The sequence below is a fragment of the Simochromis diagramma genome, unplaced genomic scaffold (assembly GCF_900408965.1).
Source record: "Simochromis diagramma unplaced genomic scaffold, fSimDia1.1 OVJJ01000320.1, whole genome shotgun sequence".
Classification (NCBI taxonomy): Eukaryota; Metazoa; Chordata; class Actinopteri; order Cichliformes; family Cichlidae; genus Simochromis; species Simochromis diagramma.
In genome coordinates, this window is record NW_024386773.1 from 10,872,282 (window position 1) to 10,894,267 (window position 21,986).

At 39.5% G+C, this 21,986-nt stretch overlaps 1 protein-coding gene across 1 annotated transcript in view; it reads right to left on the reverse strand.

Moving 5' to 3' along the window:
- Positions 1–21,986, reverse strand: part of tox2 (TOX high mobility group box family member 2) — a 90,960-nt gene that overhangs the window by 28,073 nt on the left and 40,901 nt on the right. Inside the window, 2 exon segments of the mRNA XM_040007757.1 lie at positions 3,095–3,382; positions 18,083–18,142. Of these exon segments, the coding sequence (XP_039863691.1) occupies positions 3,095–3,382; positions 18,083–18,142 (348 nt within the window).

Below are 21,986 nucleotides of genomic sequence, written 5' to 3' on the forward strand. Positions count from 1 at the left end.
TGGCTGCTTGTCCAACAAATTTACCTCTAAATCAACTATTTTGTCATGTTTTGCTATTTACTAAAGACTACAGTGCCCAGCTGTTTCATAAATGTACTTTCCAAATAAATTAAGCTTGACGTTTGTTACATATTTTCAAAGATTTACATCTTTAACAGGAGGAAAGAAAAATGAGATTCCAAAAGCACCAAGCGTTAGATACACACACCCTTAATTTGTGTATTTTAATGCAATTTATTGTCAATAAAGAAAATGCAATAAACCTTCAGTCTTGTTCTGTATTATTCATGCTTTGGCATATGTGCAATCAATCATTTTTTATAAATTTTTAAGATCCATGGCCACAGTTAAATCTGCCTGATTTAAACACTCTTTAGCCCCGCAGTTCACCCTTTCACAACAAACAAAACACACCCTCTCTGTTCTCTTCAACAGCTATGATCATCTGTTGCTGCGATGCTGCTTGAGTCTAAATCCTTTTTGTTATATAATTGCCCTATTTATTTCATGTTTATATTGTTGCACCTGCATTGGAGTACTTTCAAATGTCCTCATACTTGAATCACACAGGCACAAATTTAAAAACCAGAGGCTCTCAGCCTTTTGTTGAGACAGAATAACCCCATTTCACTCAACTGAATTATCTTTAAAATATCTAATAATGAAATCCAGGAGGTACAAAAACTGGACGTATACGCTCATTTTGAATAAGAGTTACTTTTTTCTTCTAGCGTTCCTCCCCACAATGCCCTGCTCTCTCTTTCTCCCTCTCTCCATCTCTCTCTCTCTCACTCTATCCTCACCCCTCCTTTCTTCATTCAACTCTATTGCACTCTTTTCATTGCCCAGCTCACGTATTGAATCTGCCTGATGAAAACAGATCTCACTGCAGCACCACAATAGAATGGCTGATGCAGGAAAGATGAACCCTAATGGATTTTTTTTTCAATGTGCTCAAGATTGAATATAAGGCCTGACCTCCAGATGTAGTGGATCCATTTCAACAGCAGATATATTGTTTATAGTAAAGACACAAAAACGCACAGACACACTTGGACACACACACGTTGTTCAATGCGAGCAGACACAGCTGCACTGTACATTGTGTTTTTTAGCTACCAAAAATAGATTAAAATTCGAATGAACCTGTATTATTTATCTACCCATGTCAAGTGAGATATTCATAATGATAGCAACTCATGTTTGAACTGCAGAGTTTGCTTAATTACTCTGCTCAACAGACTGTGTCAAGGTGAGGCACCAATTTAATAGACACTCCGTTCTCAGCACAAATGAACCTCTGCTACGGTTTGGTAGTTTTGCCAGCCAGACTATTTGATTAAAAAAATTCAGAGTTCACTTTATATGCTGCTTTTTTGAAGTGAAGTTGAAGCAGAGCTCTGAAAAGATCCCCAAATGTATTCAAGAGCTCTTTTATAAAAAGTCAGAAGTAGCAAGATCTGGGAGTTTACTTGCAAAATGCAAAAGATCAGAGATCATTTTAACTGTGGTGTAATATCTCTTAACCTGTTTCCTGATTAGTGTGCTTATGTGTTAAAGCACACAAAATTTGAATTAAATTCATGTAACATAGAACATTTACAAAATGTGCTGAAAATAATTTTCATCTCTGTTTTCAAAACCAAAAGCATCATTTTATCCACCAGTGCTATCAGATTCCCTAGCGGTTACCAGGAGCTGCATTACATGTGCTTTAAACACAAGTTCATCATGTGTGAGTTGAACATTTAAAATCTCATGCATTTTTATCACCCAGCCTGCTGTATTCAATCTATTAAAACCACAGAGTGTGGCCCTCTGTAGCAGTAACAAATATCCTGACTGCAGAGGGAAAGACTGGCCAATCAACCAATGTCTCCGCAGTAAAGGTCATGACCAAAATGTGAAATGAATATGAAGATAAATGACATATGAATCCAATACCTTGTGGGAGTATTCCAGCATTAAAGTATATATAATGCAAAGAATGTTTAGATCTTTACTGGGAAATATTTTGATTGCTGCTTGTCTTCTGTTTATCACGAACGTTACACAATATGCCTGACCTTGATATTCATATGTATAACATATATCTTTATTGTGTGGCCAGAGACAAAACACACTGCTGATGTTTGTACTTGATGATACCGTGAAAGAACAAGAAGAAAACATCTCCTTTTCTAGAACAGCACAGCTGTATGCGTTACTATTTCTGCATTGTTTTATAATACAAGTCAGTATCAATAAAGCTATGAATGTTTAAAATTACTGTCTTTCCAGTCATCGTCTGTCACACAAAAAAATCGTACGTTAACACTATTAACCATTTCTGTTCTTTCTTTGGGACCTACAATCAAAACATCAGCCATCTTTTCCATATATACGGGACATTTTTATCTTTATTAATATATACATTAATTTGAACTTCAAAGTTTCAAATTCAAGCTATATTACACATTTAGGGCACTGTGCATGGTATACTGCTAAACTGCTAAACAGATTATTTGCTTAATGCAGTCTACTCATATGTTTGATGCATAAGCTTTGCAGAGCTCATTTGTTGTGATAGTAACCTGCTCTATTTCCAACAGTTCTCATGAATGCAATTATGGTTTGGAGATGCTAATTTGTAGAGGAGCAGTTCTGTGTGGAGCTGAGGGAGTAATCAGCACGTATTCATGTTTGAAGGCCTGACAGATTGACCGATGCCTGCTGTCGAGGCAGATATGATGTTGATGGATTTACCCACAATCCTTTTCTCCATGCATTAGAGCTGACATGGCAACTGCTGAACAATCATTCAGTTCCCTACTTAGCCCCATTTACTGTGCCTTGAAAACGACATTTTCCCTTGGTACAAGGCTAAGATATTGAAATTATTTTTCATGCTTAAAATACACAAAATGCTTTAAAATGACAAAAAAAGTTTGCTCCATCATCATTTCATCCTATGTGTTGACATTGCTTGCTTCATAATTTGCATTTCTTCTTTTAGGCATGAGCCAGAACAAGTTAAGTTTAACATTAAGACCAACACTCATCACTCCCAAGTATTAAATATTTTTCTTACTGTGATTAAATGTGCGCTACTCACCGAGGGCATTTGGCTGGATACGAGGTGGCTGTCCTGTCCCAGCATGTTCGACATCATAAGTGTGGGCAGCTCTGGGTAGGAATACGGGTTGATGAGCCCATTGTGTGGCAACGAGTGACCGAGGTAGCCTGTAGACTCGTGCTCCATCAGGTGAAGAAGAGGAGGTTCGGGGTGGTTAGGTGGAGTGATAGGTGGGATCTCATAGTCTTCGTCCCCGGCTCCATTTCCGCTTGAAGTGCCGCCACCTCCTCCTCCTCCCCCACTGCCACCTGTCTGACCTGTGTAGCTCTGTGGTGGGACAGACAGAAAAAGAAATAAAGTGAAATACACTGTTTTCATTAAGCAGAAACTGAAAATCAATCCAATTTAAGTCCCTGTGATTATTACGCACAGGCTGCAAATGTAGAAATATACAGTGTTTTGTAGTTTTTCTACAGTAGACAATGCAAAGTGGAAATGGCTACTTGAGCTGTCAGGAGTGGTGAATGCCCCGCCCAGCAAACACTTCCATAAATGTAAACTCGCAGCTAAATCATTAATGTCACAAAGCAGGTGCGTTGCAAGATAAATTGCTCTATGCAAGGTTGGACATACGTGTCTCTGCAACTACAGGTTATGGGCAAGTCAACTACAATTCTCTACTCACATATTAGAGAAAACCATGCTATTGCAAAATTTACAAATAAATCTAATGGTTCCCAAACAGGGAACTAAAGAAAAAAATTCTGTTTTTGAGTAGATTGCATTCATTTCCAACAAACAGAAGGACATTTTTTCCAGAAGTTACATGAAAAGAATATATATATGTGTGTGTGTGTGTACTTGCATATGCTAAACATTGTGATTACAAGCATTAACTTTATTGTGTTATTTTATTTTGTCAAGCTAGAAATTCCACAAAGGCTCTTCTGATCTGTCATTTTGCTACATTAGGTATAATTTTCCTTCAAATGTTAAACGACTCATTTTGGAACAAAAAAACAAAACAATGCTCAGCGATCAGTAATATAGCAGACCAACAGTCTCTATTCGCGTGCTGTCTCTCTAACACAGTAAGTCCAATCAGATCAGGGTTCTGCACAGAGCAAGAAGAAAAGAAAAATAGCAGGGAAATTCAACGGGGAATGAAAAGCAATTTTGTCTGAGACGATCCAACTTGACTCCCATTGTAATGACTGAGTCAAATTAATCATCACAAATAATATTCTGGTGTCAGCCATTCAAGGGTTTTTTAATAGAATTTTTATGATTCATGTCTAGCAGTATACATCAAACAGTCAGTTCTGCAACATTTCTGAAATCAATTCAATATCATCTTTGTGTAGGCTGTCATCCTCGGCAGCAGAGCGGTCATTTATCTCTCAAACAGATACTTTTAGAAAATAAGGGGCATGTGGAGATGGAAGGAAGAAGAAAGGATACGGGGCGCTTTTTTTCTTGTTTTTCTCTCAACCCTGTTTTAGTATCAAGGTAAGTGCAATGGCCTATTTTGTAATTTTTGAGCACATCAATTACAGATAAAGTAGTATGAATAAGCATTTTACATCCTTGGAATGAAAAAAACCCGAGACAGTTTTTCTATTTAAATCCCACGTGGAGCAACGAGCGCAAAGCCACATGAGATAAATTTAATTTTGCAACAATAAGAATGTCAATAAGAAGAGTCTAAAGCACACATCTTAAGCGTAATGGCAAAAACAGGAGGTTTTCACTGTTGAATCAAGAGTATAGAGACACACTTAGAATTAATCCTCTTTCTTTTTTCTCTCTTTCTTTTCATTTGGCGTAACATTTAGTAAACGATTGCCTCAATTTGATTTACTTTGTCCTGACATAGCCTGCAAGCAAGTTGATATTAATTTTCTGGACTGTCCTTTGAAGACAGATGTTTTTGTAAACCTTTGGGGATAGTGTTATTGTTTGGTCTAATGGACAAGAAAACGAACATTTCCTGAGATTCAATTTCCCTCATAATTGTTGGAAGGAAACTAAATTGTCTGTTGTAAACATTGGAGCTATTGTGTGAAATGAGTCCCCGTGCGAGTCCCTCTGAGCCACCATGTGCTTGACTCTGACTGTAATAGACCGCTATGTAATCTAAAGACCACCATGCTTAGTCATCATGTAGCGTGTTTATCAATCTTTTGTTTTCTCAGTAAATTAATCTACATCCAAGCTACAGAAACACTTTTCTGGTCCCATCTATTGCCTTTGATTGTGCAGAGGGACAAGGACAGAAGATGTGTCATGTGTTGGATTGCTATGAAGGCTCATCCAGTGCCCTTGATGATAAAATGTAAATACCAAGGACATTCCCAGTTGGATTGTGGCAAGATAAATTATTCATATGCCTCTATTCAGAATGAGATTGCATGTACAGAGCCACATGTACACTCTGGCTAATGTATACTCTTTTCTTCTTTGAAAGTAAAATCCAAACCAAGGCAATGTATTTGATGGATCGTATAGACCAGCATGTGTCCTAGTATGGAAGTAGCTTTTCAAACATACAGCCCCTGTTTTTTTCCCTTTTTTCCTCTGAGGTACTCATCATTGGTTTACTTTCAATAGTCGGGGCTGTTCTCCTTCAAAAAGCAGCAGATTCTATTTTCAACACTCTGTTTTTCACCATGCTTTATTTTCCTCATCTGATCAATGCGGTACACTATAGGGAACATTATTTCCAATACACAGTATGTTGTCTTCAGTGCGAGCGAATGCAATCTGTAACATTTTAATTAAGAGACAGATCTCTCGACTGTAAGTGTTACATACCAGCACACCTTTCATTTGAAAGAAACAGATGAATAGACAGTTGGTCTGGGACTGAGAGAGAAAATAACATTGATTGGGGAGCTTTCCAGCTTGTCTTTTATTTGGCACAGATCTCTCCCTCCCTCTGTAACACTGCCTGAGTATTCAAGGCCTTCTGGAGATGATATTGACTGTGGCTAATGGCTCATTATCTCTATATTCTTCTACTTATTAGATTATTGTTATGATGCCTGTAGAAATCAGGATTTGGGACGTCGCCCATTTAATATTAAATTGCACATCCATTTTAAAATTCTCATCTGTCAATTGCAATTCATATGTTCGGTTAAAAGCTACTTACCTTTTTCAACATTACATAGCATAATGTTGGACCTCCTGGCATAATGTTGCTCTGGCATAAAATTATCAGGCTATTAAGCAGCAACTGACAGATAATAAACTACTGTTTATTTTGATAACTAACTAATTGTCCTCTTTCAGTGACAACTCTAAATATTCTTTTTTTTTTTTAGCATTTTAAATCTGACACATAATGACAAGATAATAATGACATTAAACATTATTTTCAGCTGTATTCACAATATTTGCTTTTTTTTAGCTTCGTCTTGAAATCAAAGGAATTTCATGACGCAAACATTATTTTGACAGGTGGGCCACAGACTGGGAATATCTCCACTAGCATGACATCAAGTGACACAGTAAGTGCTGTGTTTTCAGACCGGATCCTTGCGTTCCACATGGACGAAAGAGTCCGGTGTCCTCCCAAGTCAACGTCTGTTTCGCAAAGAGGGTGGGACCGACGGCTCAGAGACAGACGATGACATATCTGTCTCGCCGCTAATATGGACTTATCTGCTTATTGAAGAGCTTTGTCAAAGCAGTGATTTATGCTTGAAATACCCATACATCACCGCTTCCATCACCTCTGGCACTCTTCGTTCTGACACCTTCCCAAAATTCACCGTGCAGCACTCTGCAAGCCAAGTAAGGCCTTGTTATCTCTCACTCCATGCAGTCCGGTTTATGAAGAAAACAGTGGATTTATCTTTGGGATGAATTTAAGAGCATCAACTTTTTTATTCCCTCTGTCACTGCTCTCGCAAAAGGAGGCTTATACTGTATATTCAAAAATGATCCTGTTTACTAGTGTACACAAAGCTCTTGTTTTAATGTAATACAGCAAAGGCAAATAATGCTTGTCTGACAACAGAGATCAGTTATTTTCAAACACATAATCTAAGAGCCGTGAACTCTTGGCTTGCTGTTGTTGATACCCTTTCTTGTTTCTCTTAGCGTCTTCTTTAATCTATCCATCTCTTTCCTTCAACTCAGGCTTAATTAAAGCCATAGCTGTTCCTCTGCTACTATATCTTACAAGAGTGGGAATGGAAATGGGCAGGAGATCCAGTTACAGCCACCCTACACCTTCACTTTCCTCTTCCTCTCTTGGCTTGCCCATTCAGCTCTGTCCCTTGTGAAGCCCCAATAGTTCTGGCCCTATTCCACGTTCCTTAGACCCCGATCAGCCCCCTTCCTATCCATCCCTCTGTCATCTCATCTCCCTCTAAAACAGCCCAGCTGCTTTATTTATCTGTCAGTATTTTACTGTTTAGAAATCATAACAGGAACTCTGGGGACTGAGATGCTGCACTTGGGATGTGTTCAGTGAATGAGTGGCACAGGAGGGTGAGGAGAGAGGAAATAAACCCTTTCAAAGACATAAACCCCACGGAGAAACAAATGGGAAGAAAGGAAAATATGGAGAGAATAATTAAGGTGAGCACCAACTGTCTAAAGTCAAAAGATGCAGATGGCCCTATTCGCCCCAGACCCTGAGCTGATTACTAACTAACCTACCACTGACTCAAACCAGCCTTTCTAATTGCACGTGTTTCTCCCCTTTCCTTTTAAGTTTCCCTTTTTCTTCCTTCATATATCCTGTTCCAAGTGCCCGTCTCACTTGTCAGTCAAGGTCAGGAGGTCATCCTCATCTGATCGCGTGTCAGAACAGATTAGAATCAGAGCTTTTGTGTCATGTCATATTTCATTATGCATTTGACTCATCTCGCAGGTCAAGAGGTCGCTCTGATTTGATTGGATGACAGAAATGATATAATTTGTGTTTAACCCTAGGCTGTATGAGGCTCTGAGTGGTGTACTAATGCATTTTGCAAAGATGGGGCAGACCCTCTCCACAAGCGACTAATTTGAAGTGGCACGCCGCAGAGTTGAAGGAGAGCCAGCGCTATTGCACAACATGCTGAGGTTATAAGGGAGGCTTTATCAAATAACAAACACAACCTCCCTTGTACCTCTGTTTCTTTCTGTTTCTCATATGCTTTCTTTTTATCCTGCAAACGGATGGAAGTGCCGAGTAACTAACTGCCCTCTGAGGCTAATATTTTTTTGGGGGGTTGTTCCATATTCATTTGATCCAATAAAAATGTGCTACTGACCTTCCTTGCTCTTGCTGTCTCTATTTCTTCTTCATTATCAAAAAACACTTAATATTGGCAAGAGAGATAGCTAATGGAGAAGCACTGTCAACTATAAGAACCACATAATTGCTGCTGAACTTTCAATTGACACACAACAATAAAATCTTTCTTAAATAGCTGTCAAACATGATAAAATAGAAAAGTGTTAGTGTCAAATTGAGTTGTTTGCTGATATTTCTTTTGAAAATATCTGTATTTGCTGTTGGAAACACAGAAAGAGTTCAGGACCCTGTTGTGGTAATGACATGCAGATGCCATACAGTGAAAACTGTGATCCCCAGTAATGCAGCTGGAAAAAATAAACCATGGTTGCACAAGATAGCTCAGGTTTCCCAATAGTCATCTAGAGTGATGCTGATGTTGATACTGGTGTGTGTGGGTGGAGAAGAGGGCTGGAGAGAGCGAGAGGAGAAAGGATGAACCGGAGAGGAAGAAGCAGAAAATCAAGCTGCATGGGGAAAGAGATGAATCCCACTTTTCAAATTAGAATCCCAAACAAACTTATTGTGTGACAGTGTGAATTTAGAATTACAATGTTATACTGACACACATACAGTATTATTTCCAGAGTCCCTCTGTCGCTTCATGTTGGGAGCAGCCATGTCTCGTAAACACCCGAGCCTTTTCAGCTTTTCTCATTGGCACACCACCGCCTGTTCAACAACACTTAACAACAGCCACAGGTATTGCTGAGTTACGACTACGTCAAAGAAGCAGAGAGACTCGACAAGGCCCAAAACAGCAGCCAGTCAACTGTTTTTTAATTTTTAATGACTCTTCAGTTATCTACTTTTCTGTGCCCGCTGTCAAAAATCATTATTAGGAGGTGGACAATAGTGCTACTGTGGCTGAATGACAAAACTAATTATTGTTATAGGAACAAGTAAATGGACAAAAAAAAAAAAACCCAGCAGAATAAAGCGTTGATGGATCCTTACAAACTGACTCTAACAATGTTCAAAATAACAAAGGGAGTGCTGATGGCGCAGTCATCCAAACAAATGTGCATTATTCTCAGAATTGTTAGGATCTTGTCACCCACAAATAACTCTGCTGCTAACTCTACACCAGGAGAAGGGGGTGTAAAGAGCATGTGGCGGGTGAGAGTGCATATGGCATTTGTGTGTCCATGTGTGTGTCATTTCAGCTCTTAAATGCTTTTGTGAACATTTCTTAGGAATCCCCTTTTCAAAACAAAAACCTACTGTAAGAGATTGCACACTCTGTGTGAGTCCGGTGTCAGTGTGTTCTTAAGTGTCTTGCCTCGCTGGTTCAGAGTCAATGAGGCTGTGTATTGGAGGCTGGCACAGCTGGTGGGAGCAGGAGAATAACATCTGGACCGTCGTACTCCTGGTGCCATTGTTAATAAGAGGCTGGTTGTGAATGGAGGAGAGTGGAGGAGACAGCTCTCCAGGGTCAATGAACCTTCCTGTCTCTCACTAGAGTTCTGCTCTGCAAGTCATACTTCATGTATCACCAAAGTGTCCACAAAAGGAGTTACATGTACACAAGAACATGCTAGCCTTAACTAGGCTGCGTGCCGGCCAGTCAGTCGATCCAGAAGGCAGCTACCTGATTTTGGTGAGCTCCTAGAGTTTCTCTAACACAGCCTCAAGTCATTTGATTGTTTGTTTTTATTTTTTTATTCTTTTGTTTCTTCAATATTAGATAAGAGAGATTACACCAACTGCCGTTAAGTCTTGCCACTGGGCAGCCATCTTGAAACGCCTCTGGGTGCTTATTCTTTTTTGAAGCATTATCTTAATTTACTTTAATTTTAGTGGTTGCCAGGTAATAAAACGGAATTTTAAAAAATCCAATGGCCAACTTTACCCCAAAGTAAACTCTTAAAAAGCTTCTTTTCCCACCCTCAGTTATACTTCTACCACCACCTCTGCTATTAACAAACTCTCCCATAGGTTTCAATTCAGGATTCTACTGTATTCAATGTCTCTGATGATAGTTTCATGTATCTTGACTCTGAAGTATACTCTGATAACTACAGGCTTTTAATCCATTAATATGCCATCAAGCAACAATTTTGCCAATTACATGACAAAATACACTAAGAGCAAACATTCAGGCTTATCTAATAATTGCGAGCTGCTGTGTGCATTAAATTAACATGGTGCCTATCTTAGGTGTACCTGTGTTAGTGTTGTCCCTGGATCATTAATAACTAATGTTGGTCCAGGTTCAGCACTACAAGTTACCAATCACATTGCTACCATATGATGTCATAGTTTTGTGACATGAAAAAACACAAAAAACTGCTGATCTCCACTCAGAACTGGTCACGTGCAATATTGAACCTTGACCAACATTAAGTATGTTGATCCAAAAACAACATCAACACAGGGATATCAGCTCAAGCAGCTATCACAAGCTTTATGCCAGTTTATTTATATTAATTAAACCTCAGGATATTAGCACAGTCACTCTTAGCAAGCTGTACTGTTAATGTGTGCAACCCCAACGAGATGCTAATGTGAATACTAATTCTTGGTCATAAGTTGGCAACAAATTCAGATATAGAAGTTACTCTTTTAAGTATGTTTGGTTCAGTGCTAACCCAGATTAGTACAGTGTTTCCAGTTCTCATTACATGCCACATGCTTTCACTATCAGTCTACTGCTATCATGCTGACTAAACAAATCTTGCAACAAAATCAAGGGAAGCATCAAAGCTCCTCCCTTATGAAAAACACTCAAGTTGAAAATGCTTGCAGGACAGAATTTGAACATCAAGCCTATTGCTAGATCACGGCACATACTGTTCCATAAACATTGCACAAGACAAAACATAGGTTATGTTTAGTCCTGTCAGGTGTTTGGTTCTATATTCTGATGTGACGAAGTATTAACAGGAGCTAAAATGATATTAGTTGCTCACAGATCTTTGCAGGAGTTCGTTAAATGTCTGCAGAGTCATAAAGTAAACTAAATCCAACATTCATGCATAAAGCGCAATAACAGTAGCTTAATTATTTATGAATAAAGTTATGAATAGAGCCACAGTTTTACAGCTAAGTTGTTTATATACAACAGTCAGAGCTTGACCATAGCTGTCGGCGGCTACGGGTGTAGTGAACTGCATGTAATTAAAGTAACAGTTAAACTGTCAAATAAATGTATATTTTTATTTGTACTTAACTTCTGGGACTACCATGAGTTAAAAAAAAAAATGATTTGAATATTTGTCTACAATACCTAACACGCCCAGTCCAACTTTCCTCTGTTAGTTTCTCTGCATATTAGTCATTGTGTATGGGAGTATTTGCGATAACCAAAGTGATCTAGGTGTCTGTGAAGGTTCTCAGTCATCCAGGTCATCGTAGTCAAAGGAGCCAAAGTGATCTAGGGTTTTTGTTGAGTAATCAGTTCATATTTGAATGTGTCTCTCTTTCCAGAGTTTCTAATTTTCTTCTAATGTTCTTTCGTGTCCAGTATCTCAGTGTTTCCCTGTTTTCTCCTTCCTCTATCTCATCCATGTCTTGGTGCTTTCTTTGTTAACCTGTCTTAGTGCATCCTTATTATTTGTCTTTTGGCTGTTTTACTTTGATAGCTATCGTGTGTCATGTTTTTGTATTTACTTCCTGTCTTTATCTTCCTTCCTTTGTAATTTCCCTCATTGAGAACAGTGAGTGTGGGGTGGTTAGTTATGGCCCCAGTGCAGTGCTCCCACCTGTGTCTTGTTGTCCAGTCAATCCGCTGTACATTTTTACAGAGAGGGTTAGATTGTGTGCTGGCTTTTGCGGTCTGTGTTCTGCTCTTGCCCACTGTGTTTCCTATAACCCCACCCTACAGCACTACATAGAGGGATAAAACCAACTCACAAATACATTTAATATAAAACTATAAAAGCCTCTTTGCCTTAGGCTTTGTACCAACATTTTTGCTGTGCGCTGTTTAACTAGTTTAATAAGAGAAATTGTACCACCTCATTTCTACTTTCTCTAAGCACAGGAAATAAGTCAACATAGATCGATAGCAAGTCTGGGCTTTTTTCATACCTTGAAGATATTGCATCAATAATTAACCAGGTATTTTGCTAATGAATTGTGGCTGAATGGTACATTTTCCTCTATAATAACCCATAACCTTTTTTCACAGCCGTGAGGAAAAACCAATTCATGGGAAACTTTACTAAAAAAATTAAAAATAAATGAATAAATACAAATAAAAAACAGTTATGAAAAGGCTGACTAGACACTGCATTTCCCAATTTCTATTATACCCTAGCAAGAGTGGGTGTTTTTTCCTTATTGTTTTATCCAGTTGGGTGAAAGGCCTGCAGAAACACATTAAAGTTGAATCGCATTAGTTTCATCTGATCACCTAGGGCAACATGGGGACGGACAGCTTAGCAGAGCGAGGCCCTTATACAAATACACAGCTGTGCATTTATATATAATGCCATGTCAGATGAGTATTTCAAACAGAGGGCTTTTAAACAGGGCAAGAGAGAGAGGAGAGAGAGGTGGGGAGTTTCCAAATGACTGTAAAAAGGCCACGGGGACAGAGCTTTCCATCTTTCTGCTGCCGCGACAAATATGCCTGCACATCTTTTTGCTTTGTCTCCGCTCCCTGCTTCGTCAGCGAATGGCTATAGAAATATTTTGGCAGGCTGCTCTTTGTTTTCATTTTCACAAAAGATGCAGTGAGGGAGCGAAAGGGAGAAAGAGCGAGAGGGAGATCTGCTGGGTAGGAAAGGTAAAGGGATGTTGTCAGAGGTTAGAGGGACATTTGAAAAGAAGGACAAGTACAAGGGTGTACATGGAGTATGAGGACAGTTTACTGGGAAGAGGAATGAAGGCAAAAAAAAAAAAGCAAAATTGAGGGATCGGGGAAGAAGAAAAGGGTGACCTAGAAGAACTAGTAGAGGATTGAGAGTCAAAAGGAAAGTAAACCAGGTGAGGTGGGATAAAAGAGGCAGCAGAAAAAGGGTTAGAGATATTGGGGTGATGGGTAGAGGGTAAAGCACAAAGTAGGGGAATCAATAGGAAGAGGAGGGGGCAGGTGGAAGTGTAGTAGAGGAGGAGCCTGCCATTCTGGTACCCAACTCCAATCTAAACAGCAGGAGGAAGCTGTAAATCAGACTAATGCGACCAAGCTGTAATTCAGACCAGCAGTGCCAGGGCGCTAGTGCGGGGACCCCGAACGGCGGGAGTGTACAAAATGCTGCCGAGAGGCTTTAATCAGTGCAACGATCCAAAGATACGGTCTCCCCCAATCAGCGGGCTTCCTGTCAGTCACACACGACTGAACCGGACCAATCAGGCTCCACCAAGGTTCCAGACATGCTGGCTGGGCTTTGGGCTACTGCCAAACAAGAGAATTATTCATCTAAACTGGAAAGGTGGAATGGGCCTTTAATTCAGAGCATAGAGGGAAGAGGTGATAGATTTGTCAAAGGTTGGACATAAAAGACTATGGGATCATGTTCTACAATGGCTCATCAGAAACATATGGTGGAAGATGAGAGACACAAGGGAGCTTTAGAGAAGGACTTAATCATATTCATAAGGGGGGAGTTCCTGCAAGTTTAAGCACCAGAATATGTGACAGGCATATCTGTTCAGATCTGTTAACAAGAGCTCTTATGCCAATAAATCTCTCATTAAACACGAGATGAAAAAAAATCACACAAAAGCCCCATTATGAGTTTAATCTGACAACTTGTTTAATAAACATAATGATGTTCACAGCTGCTGACTGTCCTAAAAAAAAACCCAACCAAACAAAAATAAAAATATTTCCATCGATCTTTGTCTAGTTCTCCGTGTCTAACATGTCTAACAGATCTGCTGTTGGCAGTCACCTCTCTAATTACAATTACAACACCCATGGGACTTCCATAATCCTTGCCAGCAATGAGCTACAAAATAGTAAGTGAGATGAGAAATTGCATCAAACTTACCATGAAAACATCATTCGAACTCCGAGCATGTAAAACAGGCAGACAAACTTTCAAATTGCTCGCTATCAGAAGCTGCCTTTTTATACCTGCTTTTCACTCAAAGGGGAAGGAGGGCAATGCATTAACTTAAAAGTGAGCGGAAAATGCAAATGTAGTCCACTTTATCATCAGGCATTCAAACAGACCCTTTCAACTCGACAATCCATAATATTTCAGCTTTGATGATCAGGAAATGGCCGTGGCTCGATGGTAACACCGAGCTAGATTCTGCTCTGGTAGTGGTGTAGTAGTAGAACTAGTGTGACTGGCTGGGCTACACACACTGTGCATGTTAAAGCCACATGCAGAGTCTTGGCAGTAAAGACGCTACCGCAGCAGCCAATCAATAAAACCTTGTTACGCTAATTGCGAGATCATAATCTCCATTCCTACTTCTGCTGAATATCCAAACAGTCACTCCATTAGCCGAATTATTCCCCTGTGCAGTTTCTCCATCTCCACCCCTCCCCCTTCCATTTCCTCCTCGTGTTCTCTTTTCTGTGACATATTTCTCTCAAACAGCAGTTCTGCTAAATTAATTCATAAGTCAGGGAGAAAGACATCAAAAGAAAACATTGTCAAGGTAAAGTGCTGATGAAGTATATACTGTTTCTTTCACTTTGCTGTGGAGCTATGAGAAGGAATCTCTCACAGTGCATTATCTTTGATCGTGTCGCTTCGCACTGCTCTGTTTAGTTATAGCGAGAGGAATCTTACCTCAGGTGATCTGGTCTACTAAGACCTTTATGATACAAAAGCCTCTCTACTTAGGAGGTGCTCTAATCCTTGCCACTGTGGAGATTTTCTCAGTTCAAACCTCTGTGACAACACTAGGAAATACCAGAGCTTCTTCTCGTTGGTTACTCTTTTCTACAATGATGCCAGGACAATGGCCAGTGGCCACAGGGGCAGACAAAGAGCTTGTTGATGCTAAGACCAGGGTCCATGACCTTGTCATTGAATCACTAACACTTTGTCACTCTGCTTGGGGGGAAAAGAAACTCTACAGAGAACTAAGGAGGGTCAGACAGCGATGCTCATGGGAACATCGATATGACAATGGCACTGACCCCATTTCCTTGTGACTCATCACTAGAACGTACCCATCTAAGCACTGAACAGTCTGATAAGGTTGCGTTGCCAGATTTACTCACCAGCACCCTGTGAATGACCTATATGAATGTGCAAGACATATAGAAAATTAATTCATATAGGTAAGCCACGTTAAATAGAGCAATTACATGGTGAAACCGAAGTGAGAGAAAGCCGAGCACTGAAAAATACACTCTTCACAGAGTTTCGAGGCAGAACTGCTGACCCAAATGCATTTAAATGCAACGGGGGTAGAGACTGAAAAAGAGAAACAGTGAGCAAAAGAGCAAAAGAGGGGGAGTCAGAGAAAATGGGTGAAAGATAAGTTGAGGGAGATAATAAAGCAGCAACCACAGAAAAGTCAGCTTTAGGCAGTATGATTAGTTTAAGTTCGAGATAGAACATACTGAGAATAGCAGAGCACGCTGCTGTATACCGCACCCAACTGTTCTGTAAGAATAACACTAATTAATAAAGGATAAGTCTTGTTTTACCTAAACACTTGCAAACAGCACGAGCGTTAATGCAGTTGCTTCTGAGGAACACGAAGCATATACTAGCAGGTACAGAGTCGTATTTTTCGTGTCGCATTAGTGCAAGAAATGATTGCACTTTATCAAAACATGCTTTGATAATGTCAATCAAACTGCGGCTTTGTTCCAAATTTAGTGACTAAACACTGAAACGGAAAGCATGCATGGGTATAAAAAATCCCTTTATTAGTGCTTATGATGTCGTTGATGTGAAATGCATGATGAAAATGAGCTACCGAGTGGTAGTTCGAGAACATTGCAACGAAATAATTAATTGAAAAGTTAATGCATAAAACGAGTGAGGTTACATTTTGTGTGTGCTGACCACGAAGACGGTGTAATGTAAGAGTAAGTAGAATGGGTTAGTGACGATTATTCAAATTGACAAAGTTCAGTGAACCGTCTCAACAAAGGTGCCCTCAACCTTTATTTACAGTGACTTTTTTCCAGCGCGATCGCACTATTTAAAAATCTGCTTGGATAAAAAATGTAGCACAGCTAAAGAGGTGCAGATCAGTGATTTTTGGATTTTCCCATCTCTATGTTTTGTTGTCAGAGTGTGTGTCCACCCCTTAGGCCTCCCTGATTCTAGCTGTCAGAGGGAACGAGAGGCTAAACTTGGTGAAGCGGAGAATAGAGCAAGGCACATGTCAAATGTGAGGGGATCTTGAGTAAACAAAGTATAACACAGAGCAAAGCAAAATCGTCTCTCATCCTATCACCGTCTTTCACGCTATTTCCCTCTGTCTCTTTGTCTCCTGCTTCCCTGTTTTCTACCTATCTGCCGCTCACTCTTGTCTTCTCTAACAAACCGCAATGCTTCACCCTCCCATCAGTAACTGGTGCTGATGTCTAATCAGCCAATCAGCACTACAGTAAAGCCACATGTGCTATATGAAATTAACTGATAAAAGTAGTGGTTAGCAGTTTTTTAGAAAGTGAAGTATCTGCATGACAAATCTGTCAAATAACAGCGCTGTCCCACTTAAAATGACTTTGTGGCAGTCCTAATAGTCTGAGCCTTCTGAATTAACTTTACATGTGTAGAAAAGACAACACAAGCAGCTCTGTGTCCTACTCTGGGCCATAAGCCAAACCTTAACAAACCAGAGCATTAAGAAATTTAGCAAAAAAGCAAATGCAACTGAAACACAGAACTACTGTAGCCTACGGGTTGGTTTTAATAATTGCAATTGACAGGGACAAATTCCCCGCTCCCCTGTGTATGTCAGATGGGCTTATTCCCAAACTCCACAAATCCCCCTGTCCAAACACAACCATATGGTCTCCCAGTTGTTCATGACCAGCTGTGCTACAGTGTATCTGGCAGTGTTGCCATGTGCTTTAGAAGAGCAGCGACTCGCCCATTCTAACTTAATAAATTCTTTGTAACGAAGCCAAAACATTTCTTTATGTCGGCTTTTGCCAAAATTGTGTGCAAAGAGAATGACTGAATATCAGGAATATAGGGAAGTAAAATTGTATGACGACTCTGTCACTTTACAGTAAGGTCAACGCTCTTTTTATGGGAAATTTGCATAGTTTCACTGGTTTAGCTTCTCTGGTTTCTGTGCACTTAGCAGAAATCTAATCATGATAGGTTAGTACTGTGATGAATTGCTAACCCAGTGCCTACTGCACTATAAACGTAGCACATGTTTTATGTTTTATATTATGAAGTAACCAATCGTATATTTAATAAACATCATGTCTTATATTTCAAGAATATAGTTCTTTAAAAAATGCGCTTACAGTGCTTAATTTTAAAAGAGGCATTTGAATAAGCAGATTAAGTAGCCCATAAATTTCATTGTCAAGTATATATGTAAAAATGTTGCATTTATTACTACATTACCAATTTTACTGTTAATTGCTCTTTGAATGATTGTAACATCATTTTATTTGTTTGCATGCAACATATGGAATATAGCATGTTCTGTGTGGCATATCTGTGAGTTTAAAAAAGAATAAAATATTTTTAGTCCACTTGCTTTCAGCTTATGTCACATAAGTGTGTGGTTCCTTTCAGTAACAGCGACTTATTGTACATTTCAACAAGACTTGACAACAGTGAAAGAAAAATGGCTTCAAGACTGTTTAAGGTCTTCCATTATTAGAAATTTGGACTCACCTGGTTTGGTGCGAGGAACTCGTGATTGTTTTCGTTCATGTACATGTTGTCACCATCAAACTGTAGTGCAGAGACACAGGGAGTGAGAGAGAGAGAGATGAGAAAACAGTGAGGCAGAGGCCAACAGATCACAAAAGGGATAAAAAAAAAAAAGAAATTCTGTCAGTCAGTGCCGATACAGAAAGAGTGTAACACTGCAGCCTAATGACTGCAATAGACCTCGATGCTCCAGTGAATGTCAGTAATTACAGTTCATTAGAGACTTGTATAATTAGGCCCTGTCAAAGCTTGTGTAACTCACACTCTTCCTCTTAGCTTGCCTACAGCCTGAGTGTGTGTTTGTAAGTGTTATGCACACCTAACTGCCATTATTCTCCGTGTGTCATGAAGCAACAAAGGCACAACAGAGTAATAATCGCAACTGCAGCCACCGATGTCTAGTTAGTTGACTACCCAGTTGGTTCAGTCAGTCAATCTTGCACATTCATATCTACTAAAGAAAAGTTTTTTTTTTCATTTTCTTTCCAATCGCTCTAGAATGAAACGGTCTGTTGGTTGGTCAGTGAGTCCACCACTTTTAAATAGTTTAACATGTATGGGACATATTTTCATAAAATAAAGTACAAATATCTAATATTCGGGGATTGTCCCTCTGGGGAGTTTTGCTCCACCACCATCATTAGATTATTTTTTTACTTAATGGCATTGCCATCGTCAACTACTGCATGTATTTAATGCAAATTAACAAATGTTGATTTGTGTTAAATTAACATTTGCATTTAGTGCAACATCAGTCATCTATGTCTTTCTCAACATTAGCCTGCTAGTACTGCCATTATTAGTATATTGTTTTGCAAGCCTCTGAGGCTCTGTAGGTGCTGATTTGTAAGCATGAAAGGTTAATCAAAGGCAGCACTGATGGCAGTAAATAACCTTTGTAAGTCAGCTATTACGTAGTATTAATCAAGAAACTGATCTACTGTGCTAGAACGTCTGCTTGAACAAGTACAGGAGTTTCTAGTTTAAATGTTAACAAAGACAAGCATTAAAAAATATTTCTGTTAAGATCACACTGTTAAGATGAGACAAGTTTTTCACATGGAATTACATTTAAAAAACAAAAAGATGTAGATACCATGAAATTACCAATTGTTTTTTAGCCCCACTTTGAAGCTTCAGCTTTAGCACTATGATCGCTGCCATCTATGTGCTCTTTAGAGCCAGAATTCACTACGTCAGGACAAGAGACTCGAGTGCTACCCAAGCTGCATCATTAGAATATATGTGTGAGATGCACAGGTCTGCTAATTAATTGCAAGTCCATCCATCCATATTCTGCTTATCTAATTCAGACTGGCAGTTAGGCTGGAACCTACCCCAGCTGTCATGGGGCAAGAGGCAGCGTGCAACCTTGACAGGTCGCCAATCTACTGCACTGCTAAAACAGAGACACAAACAACCGTTTACACCTAAGTCCAATGTAGAATCACCAATGAATCTAACATCCGTGTCTTTGGACTGTGGGAGAACATGTAAACTTCACCTAGAAAGGCCCCAGCCGGCCAGTGGATTCAAACCCAGGACTTACTTGATAACAGGTGATAGTGTTAACAGCCACACCCTTAATTCAAATTAATATAAATATAAAAAGAGAATGTGGAACAAAACTTGTATAGTCTGTTTGCACAACTAACCACACTGTCGGAGAAATTCAGATCATTGCATTAAAAGCTGTCTAAAAGTCACCGACATCACAAACAAGGTCACTTACGTTCTCTGCCGTTAAACTTGTTATTTAACCAGTTTCACAGTTTCAGTCTGTGGGGACTGACCTGCTTTGGGAACCAGCCTCAAGTGGACATTTTAAGAAGTACACTTTTTGGCACTTCTGCATACTTGCAAATTTTTCAGACCCACAAGTTGCTGATCGTCTTTGTTTATATTGCTTGTTATATTTGCAAATAAAAAATCATAAATGTAAAGCAAAACATTATCACATTTATCAAATTATGATATGACACCAGCCTGTCACGTAATACACTAATAACCCAAAACGACATGAAAAACGTGACAAAAAACATCCCAATCCAACATTTTTACCAACCCTGCCACCTATTTAGTAATACACACAAAGAGAACAGCCTTTAGCTTGTTCTGCACTTTGCTAGTTAAATCAGGACAGGACAGCCCAGCGATTTCATAGCTCAGAAATACCAAGCTAAAGAAGCCTAAAGGGGAGGCATAGGCTAGAGAAAAGGTGACAGTTTGAGGTTATGGAGAGGCGATGAGAACGAGAAGGGTGTATCCTGGAGCTAATGGGGAAGGGGATAGCGATCTTGTGCAAGTAGGAGGCCAAGTAGGGAACATACTGTAGGTATTTGGGGGGGGTTAGAGAGATACATTTAAAAAAAGCACAGGGAGCATGAATGACACTGACATAAAGGAGGAGAGGAGAAGGGCTGTAGCTGCAGTAGTGGCGACAGAAGCCTGTGGTTGTTCTGGCTGTACAGTGATTAACACTGGGGTCACAGCCAGAGGCCGCAGCTCGAAAGACACGGTCATATAAACATGCGCACACATTCACACACACGCACGCTCGCTCACACTCTCCCAGAGGCCTTCCCTCCCTTTCTGTCTGACACTATTTGGCACCAACCATTTATGAGAAAACAAAACACACCTCAAGACAGCTAGTAGTGGCCGAGATGAATTACTGTTGCTACTGTAAGGTCAAATAACGTGACTGGTTTGTGCCTACAGTGAGTCAGAGTGGGAGGGTGTTTCTCAAGCTCTGGCATGGTGACTGAAAATGGACCCGGGTCTTATTGTAGCAATTTTTCACCACATGCAAAGTGTTGCAGGGACCAATTTATGCAAATCACTTGTTCTTTTTATCAATTCTGGGATTTTTTTTCCTTAACATTCCAATATTTCCATTTAAGTTATACTCAGATTCGACTCCAGCACAGTTTTCATTAACATTTATTTCCATCTTCATACATAACACATTGAGGGCAACAAACAAACCAAAGTACAAAGGCAATTCCTTGCAACATTATTCAATTCGAAGCCCCAGTTCCATTTCCATGTTATCATTCAGCCTCTGATGGAACTGTTACTTCTAGTGCAATAATTTCTGCCTGATAGCACTATTAGTTTGCAGAAGGAACAATCATTGTATTCTGCAATGAAAATACAATCACTTTCTTGCTCTTGGAGAATGATTTTACATGCTGTCCTACTCACATTGTGCTAGATGTCATGGTGTCTTAGAATAGTTTATTTTCACAACTGCAAACCAGATCTCAATGAGCAAAACAGGGTAAGTGCAAAACAATTATATCAAATGTCAAAGGAGCAAACTGAGGTCTGCAACTGTGCTCTTGCTACACAATGGGAGGAGTCTCCAAGGGCAGAGCTGTTAAAATAATAAACACCATCTAAAATCAGAGGAAAAGGTAAAAATAATCATTTCCTGGTACTGTGAGGTTAACAACTGGTGAGTGTACTGTACACACAGTTTTTACAAACCTCGGTTGTCATGCTGTGCTGATTTTTATTTAATGCTCTCACTCTAATCTGGAGTACGTCAAAAGGAATGATTTTACCTTTTGTGAAACGAAATTACTCCCTTTCTTGCCTAGACATAGATGAAACCACCAATACCATTCTCCTGTCTCGACACCAAATTGATGACAATAATTTAAAAAACAGGCAATTAGATTCACTTGGCTGAGGAACCAGCTCATCTGAGTAAAGACCTTTAAAAAAGGGTTAGAAAACCTACCAGTTAACACATTATCTCATTACATTTTATTTGTTTAGAAAGAAGTAAGGACAAGAAGTTTTAGCAGCAATTATTTTTTTAGATGAGACTGTGTCTGGTCTTTATGCTGCGCTAAGC